Source organism: Chenopodium quinoa, unplaced genomic scaffold (genome assembly GCF_001683475.1).
Source record: "Chenopodium quinoa cultivar QQ74 unplaced genomic scaffold, ASM168347v1, whole genome shotgun sequence".
NCBI lineage: Eukaryota > Viridiplantae > Streptophyta > Magnoliopsida > Caryophyllales > Amaranthaceae > Chenopodium > Chenopodium quinoa.
In genome coordinates this window covers 84,442-99,151 of record NW_018743518.1, presented here as the reverse complement: position 1 = coordinate 99,151, position 14,710 = coordinate 84,442, and the positions used below count along the sequence as shown (strand labels likewise).

Here is a 14,710-nt window from a genome sequence, read left to right as displayed (position 1 = left end):
CTCGGGAATAGCTAGCTATGGTGTGTGCAACGCGCGTGCTAGCCACCCTAGTTAAAATTAAAAGAAAAAAAAATAGTCGTTTGGTCGGTGTCTTTCCTTCAAATATTGCTCGTCCTGTGCATGGCGTTAAGTTGCTTGGTGATCTTGTCAGTGTGGATTCCTCTTTCTGTGGTGAGCTTGTTTCGCACAGACTGTCGAAGGCCATTGTGCTAATGGATGTTGTTGCTAATCTTGATGATCCCCAATGTGAGTTGTTACTACTTCGTGCATGTACTGGGGTTTCAAAACTCTACTTTTCTATGCGCACTTGTCCTCCTCGACTTTTTGAAGCGGCCCAGATTTATTTTGATATGGCCCTTCGAGCTTCTTTGGAGCGCATTGCTGCTTCGGGGCCAAGTTTTGGTGATTGGCAATGGCGACTTGCTATCTTACCTTTTTCTTATGGTGGATTGGGTGTCTATTCAGCGAGTGATGTTTGGCATTATGCTTTTCTTGCGTCGCGTTTGCAGTCTTCTGGTCTTCAGGCTACACTTCTTCGCAATTCTGGCATTGTTGGTCCAAGACTAGCCTTCGATGGTGCTCTTAGTCTTTTTAATAGGACTGTGGAGACTGACCTTATGCGTAACCCCAATGAGATCGCTGCCCCCAAACTCATGAAGAAATTGGTAGATATATATTTCACAAAAGTCACTGCATCTGTAGAATCCACTTTCTCCTTACCTTCGCGTCAGGTTGCCTTATGGAAGTCCCACCAGGGTGATCACACTTCTGCCTGGTTGCGAGCGGTCTCGATATCAGGTTTGGGTCAGACTATGAATGGGAAGACTTTCCGTTGTGTTATTTGCTGTCGGTTGGGTGTTCCCTTGTTCTCCGTTACGGCACCGTGTTCTGCTTGCTCAAGGGTTATGAATAGGGATATTTATGAGGATCATGCAGTGTCTTGTGCTGGGATGGTGGGTATTAAACATCGACACAACGTTGTTCGTGATACCCTTGTTGATATTTGTTTTCACTATGGGATTTCTGCAAGAAAGGAGGTTAAAGTTGGGTTGTTTGATGTATGTGTTGCTTTATTCCTGGGATAGAGGCCTTGATGTATGTGTTGACTTGACGGGGTCTTCTCCTTTGACGCAATCTGGGTTGTCTGACTTCGTTCTTGGTCGTTTTGTATTGGTTGCGGCTCAGCGGAAGCAAGACAAGTATGGGGCGCGTTGCAGAGCTATTGGCTATGGTTTTCTTCCTTTCTCCTTTTCTTCATTGGGGAATTAGAGAAGGATGTTGTTGCGCTGCTAAAGCGGGTTCAGACGTTTGCTAGGACTCAAAATATCGGTGCTCATGCAGCTGCTCACATATTCAACAGGATCGAGTTCACTATAGCTAAAAGGTGAGGGCCAGATTGTATCTCGGCTCCCTACTAATTTCTTGTAAATCGATTGATTTTGTAGGTCTTTGTTATTTTTTATAATAATAATAATAACAATAAAATAAATAAATAAATAAATAAATAATAAAAATAAAAAATAAAAATAAAAATAAAAATAAAACAAAACAAAACAAAACGAAAACAAAAACCCATAGATAACGCAGTAGTTTGCAGTTATTTTCTATTATGGAAATCACAATTGTACCTGCCGAAATGGAAAAATAAATCCTTGCAGAAAATCCCATCACTTACATTAGAGCACAAGTGACCATTATAGATTGAGTATTCATGATAACTGCTCAAGTTGCGCCATCAAGCACATTCATCTAGAGGCAAACATGCTACTTCTCCATCACTGACTTTACAGAGTTCATCCAACGAATGTATTCAGCCTTCTCTTTATAATTTACATAGTTGTGCAAGAAAACACAAAGTGTATCATCTATCTGCCTTTCTTCCAAGAATTCATACAGTGAATCTTGTAGCTCATCATCCAACTCCCTAAAAACAAAAATTGTAGGTGCAAGGAAGAATAAGCAAATTAGGTCATGGGAAGAAACTATCAGATGAGAAAAATGGAAAAAATCACAAGTTTTTCAGCAGATCAATATAGCTAAACAAGAAAGTAACTGCCACAAGTGATTGCCTTAATTTATAAGAAAGCTACATAGAAGCTTCACTAAAAGGGAACTCAACACATTTGTACGACTCTTATTTCCAAATGAGCCTATAACAATTTTGTATCCTTTAATTTCATGAGATAAGCAAATCAAACAGGAAACGATTAGATTAGCAGATTATCACTACCTGAATTTAGGACCGGTATAAGGGTTAAGTGGCACCTTAGCCTGCTGACGCACAAAAAGTTTAGAGATTGCTATAGTGTCAGGCCAAGCAGAGCAGACGAACTCGAGGACTTGGTTAGAGTTGTTCTTGAAAATACTAACTATCATCGATATATGCAATTGAACATCCTGGCCAGGCAGACCAGCTTTCTCACCCTGGTTAGGAACAGGGACTGAACCATTAAACATAGTGGCTTCGAGTTTAATCACTTCATTCTCTCCAAATTGTTTTTCCAAGCTAATCCACTGCTCACCAGGCCGCTCAGCCACCTTGAATCCATTGATCTCAAAAGGTGGCTGTGAAAAGAAACATGAGAAAATCCATACACAACAGAGAAGAGAAGGATTCTAAAGAGTGAAGGTAAATTATTTAATAACAGAAAACAAATTAAGCTTCTAATTCCACAATTTAAAAGGTGTTATTGACATTGACAATATAAACAATTTCGTCTATTAAAACATACTTGGTATGCATAATTAGATGTTAGCAAATCTGCATCAATGCACATAATTAATCCATTAAGAGATGGATTTGCGCTTGATTGACTAATCCCGATAATTAATCAGAGAGAGCGGGATGATTGATTTCCTTACCATGGGTTAGCTAACAACAATAAACAATGAATCACTTACTAGACTTGAAAAACAATGCATTTAAAGGAGAAAAAAAAAAAAAAAAAAAAACCTGTTGGAGAGGAGAACAATCAACTTCATATTGAATCTCATTGCGGAGAAGTCGCAAGGTATTTGCATCAATGCTCGACTTTCTCATTTGGGTGACATAACTGCTGCTGCTTCTTCTTACACAACCAGAACTCAGATTTGAGGAAACTATTTTCTGGGTTTCAAACATTAATCCTTTTTGGAGCAATTGAATTGCTCTGGCTCGTCCTATCATTTCTTCCCAGGTTTTTGTTTTTGGGGGTTTTTGGGGGGTTTTAGGGTTCTAAGCTTCTAAAGCAACCCAACTTTCAACGACATACAAACAACCCAACAACCACTTTGGGAAATTATAATTAAATTCCCCAAATTCTCGAGCGATTTCTAAAATTCACTGTGGGGCGGTTTGTTTGAACTTCTTGGAATGGAGTGGAATGCATGTAGAATTCATTCCATATTTTTATTTGTTTAGTTGGGCTTTTCAAGTATGAAATATCATAATTAGGGGATTCTAACTCCACCCCATTCACTTGGAATCTTATACCCACCTTCTCTAAGGATTCATAATCCATACTACCACTCAAACATGAGAATTTATTTCATGATTAAACCAAACAACTTTAGATTGATATAGGATATAAAATCCATACCAACCCAAGTATGAGGATCCATATCAATTCATTCCATCTTATTGAACCAAACGACCCTAAAAGAAATTAAAATTCCACGATCATACTACTTATTTTTATCTAAATTCCGTTCACGTCGTCATTTTTAGAAATGTTTTTTTTTTTTTTTTTTTTTTTTTTTTTTTTTTTTTTGTTTCTGAAAAAAAAATCGTTAATTTTACCTTATATAAAAAAGCTAATTAACCTTTTAAAAAATTTGGATTTTTCTAAGTAAAAAAAAAAAATCATCTTATAAAAAATTGTGGCTTTTATATAAGGTGAAACCACTAATTCAACGCGTGTTTGACATCGTTTTTGTTTTCAGGTTTATTGATTTATTTTAAAACAAAAAACCAAAAAAGAAAACAAGAAAAAAGTGTTTTCACTTTCATGTTGTCAGTTTTCATAGTAATAATACTGATTTTAATAAGTTAAACCAATTTTTAACTCATTATATATCATATAACATGTATCATATGATTTTGAAAAACAAAATACCAAAAATAGAAAACCACAGCGATACCAAACGGACCCTAGCAATTAACCCTTTATTACTCCTTCCATATTTTAATAAGTGTTACACTTTGACCGGCACATAGTTTTAGGCAATTTAATTAACCTAAATAAAATAAGAGGTAAGTAGGGTAGTTGGAGTATTAAAAAATTATAAAAGAAAAATAGAGGGGTTATTAATAGTTTATTGAAAAATAATGAATGTGAGAGGAAATAAATAATACAAAAACTAGTAGTGAGTTTGTGTGGCGACTGTGAAAAAAGAAAGATACAATATTAAATGTAATTTTTTGCTAAAAAAGGAAGTGTAATACTTATTAAAATACGGAGGGATTAATCCTAATTAACCTATGGCAGGCAAATCAAGACATTTCTTGGCACGCAAATCGAAAGGTTTATGATATTTTTTCAAAACTTTATGGAATAAAACGACTCCCGAAAACTATAACCGAGCAATTTTCTCGGCACGTAAATTGAGACAATTTTCGAGTACGCAAATCGATGTCTCTAGTAAATTTGTTATTTTTAACCTCTACTTGGACTTTTAAGAGCTAAATGATCCCCTAAAACTTTAGCAAAGAAATTTTCTTAATCACGCATATTGAAACAATTTCGAGCACGCAAATTGAGGCGTTTTGGGGTTTTTTTGTCAATTTTGACCACAAGTTGATCCATAAGAACCAAAATGAGTCCTAAAGTTTAACTAAGCAGTTTTTAGTCACACAAATCAAGATGATTTTCATGCATGTAAAAACGAGTTAAATTTGTTAAATAAATGCATTGACAAATGACAAATGTGTATAATCAAAGTTAGAAGATCAATTGTGAAACAAAGGGATTATAAGTTTTTTAATATTCTTTTACTAATATTTAAATTATGTACTAAGTATATATCTAAGGTCTTTTTTTTTTTTTTTTGAGAAAATATATCTAAGGTCATTTTAGTACATTGACATTATACCAAATTTGACTGTGTCATACTTTGATGTATCATTAAGACTGTAATTGTGTTTAGTTTAGTTTATTTTTTTATTTTTTGTTTTTTTGGTGAAATTTTAGTTTATTAATGTACATACAGCACAAGTACTCGTATTCCTTAATCTTGTATTTAGAATATTTGAACGTTACTTTTGTGAGTTTTGATAGAGTATATAAATCCATTCTAGGCTTCAACCATCAGCTTAAGTTTTTGGTATGAGAGCCCAAAAGTTTAATCAATTAAGCCGTCATATTGTTTTAACATGGTATCAAGAGCCAGCGTGACACAAAGGTCACGGGTTCGAATCTCATTCACCCCTCCTTTCAAAGTGAAATATTAAACACTGTGTATGGTGGGGCCCATGCTACATCTACACTTCAAGCCCAATGGGCTCTCATATGAGGGGACATGATAGAGCATATAAATTGATCATGGGTTTCAACCATAAGTTTAAGTTTTTGATTTAATTAGTCCTTTGACAAATTTGTCCCAATTATTATTTTTTTTTTTTTTTTTTTTTTTTTTTGAAACCAGTTTGTCCCAAAAATATTGGATAATATCAACTCAAAATTTTAAATTTTTACAGTAAACAAAATTCGAGATCAAGACCGCTACTGAAATTTGTAACCAACCCTCCCCCTCCCCGTCTTCTCTACTCACAAGATTAACTTTAAAAATCCAAACCAATTCACAGATGCAAAATCCACCCAAAAAAGTACTATAAACCAAATAATAGATGTAATGAGTCTAATGACCCAAAAGAAAGAAAAAAAGGCACTGGAATTAATGCCTAAGCGCGGCTACTACTTAGGTACTTGTCGCAGATTGGATCCCCAATCATCCCTAGGGATGTCAGTAGGGGTGTGCATAAACAGGACCGGACCTGAAAACCGATCTGAATCGGACCTGATCCGGACCTGTAGATTAAAGTCCGGTCCTGGTCCTTGAAATTTAAGGTTTCCGGTTCCGGTTCGGATCAGGTCTAAAACTGGGGTTTTCAGGTCCGAACCTGAAACCCGGTAATTTTTTTTTTTTTTTTTTTTTTTTTTAATATATAACAAAGTAAAAAAGGAGCGTAGAGTACTTGCTGGCTTGCTCCTTCTCCAGACTCTTCTCTAATTCTCTCTCTTCCATTCACGCCCTTCATTTCTTCCTCCATTCTCTTTCTTCCTCCATTCACGCTCCTCTCTTCTATTTTCATCCATGTTCGAGCTTTATACTTGGTAAACTCGATTTTACTCTCACCTTTTCTCTCTCTTCCTCTTCTCTGATTTCTCAGCTTTATACTTGGTAAATTCGAGGCACCATTGTCCACCGTCGTCCACCATCGTTCACCATCTGTCGTCACCACTCACCAGAGTTTGTACTTTAGATCTAGTTTAATATAGGTTAGTATGTAGATCTAGTTTTATTTTTCATACAATTGACGATTATAATTATTTTTTTTTGATGGAATTGTAATGTAAAATTATAAATTTTGTAATGTAAGTTTGTAGATCTTTTTTTTCGGAATTTTCTGTTTTTTTTTGTCTTGGATTTTCTGACAATTTTATGTATAACTTGTTTTTTTTATTTATTTATTCGTTCGTTTTTTTGTTTTTTGTTCGGATGTATGTGTGGAATTTGGATTTTTTTTCTGTTTTTTCTGGGTTGTGGGTGCGGTGGACGCCTGGACGGTGGTGGGTTTTTTTTTTTTCAATTTTTTCGTTTTTCTGGGTTCTGGGTGGATATCGGTGGGTCTGGGTTGTTGGGGTTATGGTGTGGTTAAGGGGTGAGCTGGGGTGGGTGGTAGAAGGAAAGGAGGTTGCGGTGGTGGGTTGTGCGTAGGGGTGTATGTATTAGGGTTTAGGTTAGATCTGTATTGACAGTATTGTATCCATTCTGGTCCTACAGGGTCAAATATGTAATTATTAAATTATGCACTGGTTTAAAATTCACAAAACAGGTCTATATACAGGTCGATATGCAGGTCCAACAGGTTATTTATTAAAAAAAAACGAAAAAATAACAAAACCAGGTCTATTCAGGTCCAAACCCGGACCGGACCTGATTTTTCAGGTCTAACCCGGAACCGAACCCCGAACCTGTTGAATCAGGTCCGGTCTCCGGTCCTAAAAATTCCCTAATTCAAGTCCCGGTCCCAATAGGTCCGGTTTTGGACCGGTGAACACCCCTAGATGTCAGTGGGGCGGGTCAAGTAGGAGACTCACCCTATCCCCGCTCCACCCATCCCCGCCCCAGATAGGTTTCGGTTTGGCGGGTGGAGCAGGGATGGAGATAAAAACCATACTCGCCATGTGTGATGCTCGCTCTGCCCCACTTCGTACCCACACCATCCCCACCCCATTCCCACATCTATATATTTTTAAAAACAAAATTTTTTACTTTTATACCATATTATAAGATAATTATATAAAATAAAATAGTAAATATAATACTTTGTAATACATTTATATTATAAACAAAAAAAAGTGTGTAATATTAACAATAATATTTTTTTTTATCGGCTATTTCACCAAATGCCATTGAATAATTGCGAAATTCACCAAATGCCATCGATGTTTTCAAAATTCACCAAATGCCACCGAGTTTTTAAAAAAAATTCACCAAGTGCCATTAATGACTAACAGCTGTTAGTTGACCGTTAGTTGACCTACCACTTGTCACGTGTCACCTTCTGATTAGTCCTTTTTTTAAAAAAAAATAAAAAAACCAAAAAAAAAATAATAAAATAAAATAATAATAAAAAAAAAACAGAAAACCAACTAAACCCCAGCCGCCACCCCCTCTGCCGCCAAACCCTGAAACCCTGCCCCCGGCGACCTGCACCTTTACTGGCAGGCACTCTGGTGGCCTCCGAAGCAAGTCCTCCCCTTCCCCTACTCTTTCCCGTTGCGACCCACCCACCCTTAAACCCCAAAATTCGAAACTCCATTAAAGATTCACCCACTTCCCAAAACTCGACCGAAAACCCTAAACCCGACCAATTGGTGGTCGAAGGGGGTGCGAGGAAAGGGAGGGGAAGGAGGTTGCCGGATTCTAGGAAAAAATCTTAACCAGCTACTTAACCAGTCCCCGACCCTGCCAAGACCACCTACAGCCGCCTCTGACTGCCGGCGAACACCGACCATTGCCCCTCAATGCCAGTGACCAACAACCCAGTACTCTAACCAACTGACGATCTAGCCCTCTCCCTTCCCCTTATTGCGAAACCAACGCGACGCCCCAGCCCTAAATGCTGCGAAATCCCAAGAAATCAACCCAAACCGCATGGAAGGAGTAGAATGGGTTTCGGGCTACGGCAGGGAAGGGGTTTCGAGGGTGGAGAAAGGGATTTCGTAGGTTTTTCGTGGGGAGGGAGAGGGATTTCGTTGATGGCGGTTCGAGGGGAGGGAAATGGGGTTTCGGTGATAGTGGATTGGTGGTTCGAGGGAGGGGAGGGGGTGGGCGACGGCGACGGTAGGTCAAAATGGGCGGCGGGCCGACGGGGAAGTAGAGCTGGTGCTGCCGGGGGTTGGAGGAGGGGAGCTGCTGGTGGGGGAAGAGAGGGTGACGGGTAAGGGAGGAAGGGGGGTTTTATTATTTTTGCATTAACGGCCATCTAACGTCCAGACATCATTAATGACACGGGGTGTTAATATGCTATTTGTCAGTGGCATTTGGTGAATTTTGAAAAGTTGGATGACATTTGGTGAATTTCACAATTGGTCAGTGGCATTTGGTGAAATAGCCGTTTTTTTATTGTAATATCACTAATATGTAGGATTGTATATTTAGGAGGCGAGGATTAGGCGGGTCTTGGGTGGGGATTAGGTGGGGGTGGATATCCAAGTGGGAGTGGGGCGGGGATGGTTTTGAAATTATATCCGCGGGGCAAGGATGGGATGAATTTTGGACCCGCCGCAGGGATGGGGATGAGGATGGGAAGGCCAACATCCGCCCCGTCCCGCCCCTTTGACATCCCTAATCATCACCAATCACTAGATAATGCCCAAGCCATGCTCGAGTTTTAAAATAAATACAAATTAGTAATTGAAATATAAAAGTCTCTAGCTATATAAATGTAAGTCAATAGTCAATCATAAATAAATAAATAATGAAGTTTGTAGATAAATTAATGAATTATAAATTGTAGGAATAGAAATTGTAGATAGATTATAAATTATAGATATAGATTTGTAAATAAATTATTGATTTTTCAAAAGAAAAAAAAAATGAAAAAGTAGAGTTTAGGAGGGCAAATTCCCTCCCAAAAAGGATCTCACTTTAGTATAAAATGTAGATTCCTATTCTTATTATATAGTCCACTACTACAGGAGTACAGGATAACAATAGCATAGCTAGAAGAACCTAGTAATGCTAATGCCAGCTAATTAAAAGATTTCATGATTAAAGATGTTTTGTCAGATGAATACTCATGTTGATGTTGATGTTGATGGTTCCATTCCAGTTTACCTCAATGTCTATGATATTTCAATAATTATGCACTTATGCTTATTGGCTCGGCCTCGAGGTTTATCACTCTGGTCAGTCTGGTGTACAAGGTACTTTCTTGTATGTAACTATGTATGATAAAATTAATAAATACTTGTATCGCTGCAGTTCACGGAGTTGAGTTATTGAGTATGCTTGTGGAGCGCGTGAGTGCCCCTCCAACTTACGAAGGTCATGGAGGAATTCTCACAGGAATCTTATTACCAAGAATTGCAACCATTTCTGCAATGATGCTCATTAGGCTCACTGGGAATAACATCACAACTTAGGTCAATTGCCTTCATCAAATTGGCAAGTTCTAGATTATTAGACTTGATAGTGTTAATTAGAGATTCCTAAAACACATTAAATGCACAGGAATAATATGCAACTGTGTGACTCCAGAGAGGTTAACAACGAAGAGATCCAGCAGCATCGCAGAAAAGAAGAAAAGGGGAATCAACTACAGTAGTAGAAAAGAAAATAGAGAGCAACTTATCAAAGAGGTTCACTACATCATCGCTGCCTTCCAAAACTATTAATGATAATAACTGCAAATCAAAATTGGTGACACTTTCTTTTCTCCTACCACCAGTACCAGTAGCAAATAGCAACAAACTACAGTAGTAGTTTTAGAGGTCCAACATCTACCTAAAGGCCTGGGAAAGGTGGAATAGGCATTTAGGCCTAATAAAACACATCTAAACCCACAATTGTAATAATATTCTGGGAGGACTCTAAGGAGGAAGGTAGCACTGTTGTAGTACGTATCAAGTGGAAGAGTAATGCTCTCAACCCATAATTATGTATCAAGATTAGTGTTGCCACATGCAATTATGTAAAGACAATCCAAACTGCAATGACCAGCAGTCCAGCGCAGTAGACATCACCCTAATAACAACTGTATTTAAAAAAAAAAAAAAAAAGGGTTTGAAACATATGATTAAGAAGCAAAGCACTATAAATGAAATAACTACCGAGTAAAAATTATTCAGCAAATACAACTTCACATGAGTTAGTTAACAAATGGAACAATGATAATCCATCTATTACTGTGGTCTAAAAATGGTACCATAACAAATTCTGGCAATTCCACATACAAGTATAAGATCAAGAACTTTTACCAACTACCAAGGTTGTCTCAGGATACCTCCATGAGAGGATAACAGTTGACTCTGACAGCAGTGACATTTGATGAAAGACATTGATTTAGGTTTGCTTTGCTTTCATCCAATCAACAAAGTTGTCCAGGATCAAAGGCCAAGCAAGGTCTGGATCATAATTGCTGAAGTCTGGGAAACTTATCTGATTAAATATCAGAGAACATAAGACCTTTTGATAAAGAATCTCTCCATAACGAATGCTCATAAAAGAAGCGGCAAAAGTCGCATCTGGCAGTTATATTTTCAAAATCATCCACGACGACAATGCAAGAAATTTAATACATAAATCAAAACTAGGCACAAGATTAGAGAGATTCCAATATATAATGACGGAAATATATTTAACATACACACTCGACTCACTCTCACCAATATAGGTGAAAAAGTAGCAAGTTGCCAGACCCAACCCAAGGCTAGAGGAATTAAAATTTAGGGAGCTCAGCAGAAAAGTGTAATAACAAAATTTTGGAATTTCTACAAACTCAATTACAGCACTACAATCCAATTGGTAGTAAGAACTTCATTATTAACTATATCAGCACTAATATCAGTAAGAGAAGATTAAAAATAGAACTTCATTATTAACTTTCTTGCTGCTTTTCAATAAACTATATAAATCCATATCCGGCAAAAGAACCACAGTGAAGTAGGATTCTTAAAGGACAAAGCAGCCTATGCAATGCAGAAATGAGGTTCTTTCTGGGAGAAGAAAAACATTCTTGTACCATGTACAAGTTTTTAAAAAAAGCCAATACAGCATTTAGGTTGTGACTCACTTCTCCCTACATATCATGGAATGCAATCCATTCAAAAAAATCACGGATATTGGGCTCCATTTTTAACCGAAGCATTATTATCATATAGACGTCATAAATTTCAAATTAATTTCAATGCATGAGGCATGGCATGAGCTAAAAAAGGCAACATGTCAGTGCGTATCTGTCCAACTGTAGTTAAAAATATCAGTATTCTTAAACTCTAATTTATATAGATAAATTAAAACAGCTAATAAGTTGTTCACTTATCTTACTTATTGAAGCAGGCACAGCGTCATTACATTTCAGATCAAGGGTCAGGTGGAAGATTTTACCAATAAAAACAATGAAAATCCAATCTACAACAAAAACCAACTCAAGGTTGACCAGATTAAAGGATTATTGGACTCAAATGCAGGACAAATATCACCATACCTCATTGCAGAAGCGGTAAAATCCCATCCACTGGTCCATGTTTATGACCTTGTAATCGGTCTGATCCTGAAGCGCACACACAATCAAATCATTCATTCAATTATCACTTTTAACTTAAGCATCAATCTTTACAGCAGAAGAAAAAGGTGAGGATCCAGATTCCAGACCTTTGGTTGTTTTTCTATAAATATACGTCAAATGGTATAACTTAAATCAGATAAAGCTCCATATAAAGAAAACATTATGACTCCGCAAATTCAACAACCATTGCCTTATTTACCTATTTGAGTGAACATTGTAAAAGCAGCTTTACATAGTATTCAAAACCACATGTTCAGTTCAAGTGCTTACTTTCAAATATTCGATAAAATAGTCAACTTGGGCTTGAAATTGGGATCCTAATACAAGATCCAACAATTGACAGATGCTTTCAATATCTATACTCTTCTGTTTCTCCTCTGCAAAGCAGAAAATAGAGACTTGTAATCGACAAAACACTAGATTATCAACTTCCCACATTTGAAAGGCTATCACATGACATGAAAGCAGCATACCTGTAAGACAATAATGGAATGCGTACTGATAGAAGTCCACAAAATTTGATGTCCTTCTAACCTTTTGAAAAAGAAGGTAAACAGTGAGCATAAGTCCACAAGACAATAACAATATCTCACTTCTCTACCTCCCCCCTCTTGTTTGCACAGTTGGTGTGAAAGGAGAATCAAAGATAAACATACCTCTTTCTCAAGCTCAGGGAGTGTCTTCTTTAATTTTGCAATCGTATCAACCCTCAAAGCTTTAAGGCCTCTCCGCCACTCTTCCTGCAGAAAACATTGCTTTCAACTTTAAGGAGCACATAGAGCATATCAAGCTTGGCTTGTCCAATATAATCAGTTATGGTCCACGAGAAATATTTGCCAACTACAGCAGACAAGCAGTATACAGAGTTGTCTGTTTAAGTATCCTTCATTAAAGACAACTTAACACTTTTGCTTACCAAAGTGAAGTAACCCTGTTTCTCAGCATTCATTTTCCTGACACAAGGAGCAAGCAAACAATTAATATTCAAGACAGGCTAAAAATATCACAATTTAGATACAAGTGCCCGGAAAAATGATTGCATTTGCCAATCTTACCAGGCAAGCATCAATACTCTGACATCTGTATGATCAACTTCCATGTCTGAACACAATGTCTCTATACCTTCCGGACTGAGTTACAATAGAAAATCATGGGTGAAAAACATTCTCGTTGATATGCACAAGGAGAAAAACACGGAAAAGAAGACATTTGAGAAAAAACCAGGAGTAAAGGAAGTGCTTGAACAGTAAAATCTCAATAAAAAAAAAATATTACATTTGTTTAGTAGTTCACTGTTTCAGAATATGATCATAAATTCATAGTTCTTACATAGGATGCTCATATATTTTTAGTTTTTTTAAAGAAAATAAAAATTACTTATGATGGTAAAATAAAACAAAGAAATGAAAATTCCGCATAGCTAATGACACAAAAAAAAAATCCAGAATAATTAGAAACAGTTGTAGTAGCTGTAGTGTGTTAATAATACAAGGATCACAGGTGTGAAGAGTATAAATGAGAATTAAACTGGTATCTAGATAGGAATAGACGAGAATGACTAGCAAAAGCACAGGCACTCCCACAAAGTTTGTCTCCGAAAACCAAGAAACAAAAATTAAAGTAAACAACACTTACTCAATGAAACCCGATGATTTATTGGCATAAGTATAGAACAATTGATCAATTCTTTCTAGCTCCTTTGAACTAGCTTTATTTGTAGCTGCACATAATCAAATCAGATACTCCGTATTAATCGAATACTTATAACCTATGTAATCAACAAATCAAACTTCCTTCCTTACAAGATCTTATATTTAATCAACACCACAATGCTACTCTTTTGTACTTTTCTTCTTCATCTTTATAATCCAGGTCAACAATTAAAAAATAATGCAACTTCTGTTGCATATTAACGTTGATTTTATTCTTTTTAGCACAAGATTTTCAAAGCCACTAATCGATCATATAAAGTTGGTTTAATTTGTTTTTTTTTTTTTTTTTTTTTTTTTGTTGTTGTTGTTGTTGTAATTAGAATAAGTCAATTCACGCCTCAAGAAGGATTTAGCAAGAGAAAAGATCACCAAATTCACAGAAAGTAAGACTCGAAATCAATCGATTAAAAAAATATATTAAAAAAACAAAAAAAAAAAAACAAAAACCTCGATTGGGAATAATAAAGAGTACGAAAATGAAGAATAATGACAGACTAAAAAAGGAAAAAGGTACCGGAGCGAAAGAGATCAACGGAGGCGTTAACGGCGGTAGAATTAGATTGCCCCGTTTTTTTGGATGAAGCGCGAGGCATCCTTCCTTCCTTGATTCCAGAAATTGGAACTTGTAAACAAGAGAGAGAAAGAGGACGATACACAAATATCACTGCTATAATTCTTCTCCTCCTCCTCCTCGGACCTCGCCTCCTTGTATTCTCAAGCTTTTTACTGATAGATAAGAGGAAGTTCAAGGACGAAAGAGGGCTTTTATAAATATACTCTGTATTTTATTTTTATAATTATTATTTTTATTTTTATTTTTATTTTTTAATTAATCTTACCGTCCCGCGAACTCTTGTTCTACGCCGACTCTCCTCAGTCCTCTCCTGTATTTTTTTTTTTTACAACAATAAAAATAAATAAATAAATAATGAGTTAATAATATACTTAGGCCTTGTTTGGTTAACACAGAAAAATAAATTTTAAGGAAAAATTTTAATGTATG

The 14,710-nt window shown here is 36.5% G+C and overlaps 2 protein-coding genes across 3 annotated transcripts; both read right to left on the bottom strand.

The window, feature by feature from the left end:
• Window positions 1-1,555: 1,555 nt before the first annotated feature.
• On the bottom strand, window positions 1,556-3,364 carry LOC110739956 (uncharacterized protein At2g39795, mitochondrial-like). Its single transcript, XM_021920438.1, has 3 exons — window positions 2,954-3,364; window positions 2,231-2,565; window positions 1,556-1,924 (listed from the first exon to the last, which is right to left on the bottom strand). The coding sequence occupies exons 1-3, from the start codon at window positions 3,164-3,166 to the stop codon at window positions 1,765-1,767; spliced, it is 708 nt and encodes a 235-aa protein (XP_021776130.1). The 5' UTR covers window positions 3,167-3,364; the 3' UTR covers window positions 1,556-1,764.
• Window positions 3,365-10,504: 7,140 nt separating this feature from the next.
• On the bottom strand, window positions 10,505-14,467 carry LOC110739955 (DCN1-like protein 4). Of its 2 annotated transcripts, none has more exons than XM_021920435.1 (9): window positions 14,222-14,466; window positions 13,631-13,715; window positions 13,051-13,125; window positions 12,912-12,948; window positions 12,652-12,735; window positions 12,469-12,529; window positions 12,266-12,372; window positions 11,915-11,980; window positions 10,505-10,866 (listed from the first exon to the last, which is right to left on the bottom strand). In XM_021920435.1, the coding sequence occupies exons 1-9, from the start codon at window positions 14,298-14,300 to the stop codon at window positions 10,771-10,773; spliced, it is 690 nt and encodes a 229-aa protein (XP_021776127.1). In that variant the 5' UTR covers window positions 14,301-14,466; the 3' UTR covers window positions 10,505-10,770. The 2 variants fall into 2 exon arrangements, with proteins under 2 accessions (XP_021776127.1, XP_021776128.1); XM_021920436.1 differs by having other exon boundaries at window positions 10,833-10,952; window positions 14,222-14,467.
• Window positions 14,468-14,710: the final 243 nt, after the last annotated feature.

Excerpts from the sequence above, each read along its gene's own strand:
- LOC110739956 (XM_021920438.1), bottom strand. The coding sequence starts at position 3,166 with ATGATAGGACGAGCCAGAGCAATTCAATTGCTCCAAAAAGGATTAATG. Across the intron at positions 2,566-2,953 it reads ATTGTTCTCCTCTCCAACAG|CCACCTTTTGAGATCAATGG; the intron begins GTTTTTTTTTTT and ends TTCTTTTCACAG. Across the intron at positions 1,925-2,230 it reads TATACCGGTCCTAAATTCAG|GGAGTTGGATGATGAGCTAC; the intron begins GTAGTGATAATC and ends TTTTGTTTTTAG.
- LOC110739955 (XM_021920435.1), bottom strand. The coding sequence starts at position 14,300 with ATGCCTCGCGCTTCATCCAAAAAAACGGGGCAATCTAATTCTACCGCC. Across the intron at positions 13,126-13,630 it reads AAATCATCGGGTTTCATTGA|TCCGGAAGGTATAGAGACAT; the intron begins GTAAGTGTTGTT and ends ATTGTAACTCAG. Across the intron at positions 12,949-13,050 it reads AGAGTATTGATGCTTGCCTG|GAAAATGAATGCTGAGAAAC; the intron begins GTAAGATTGGCA and ends TCCTTGTGTCAG.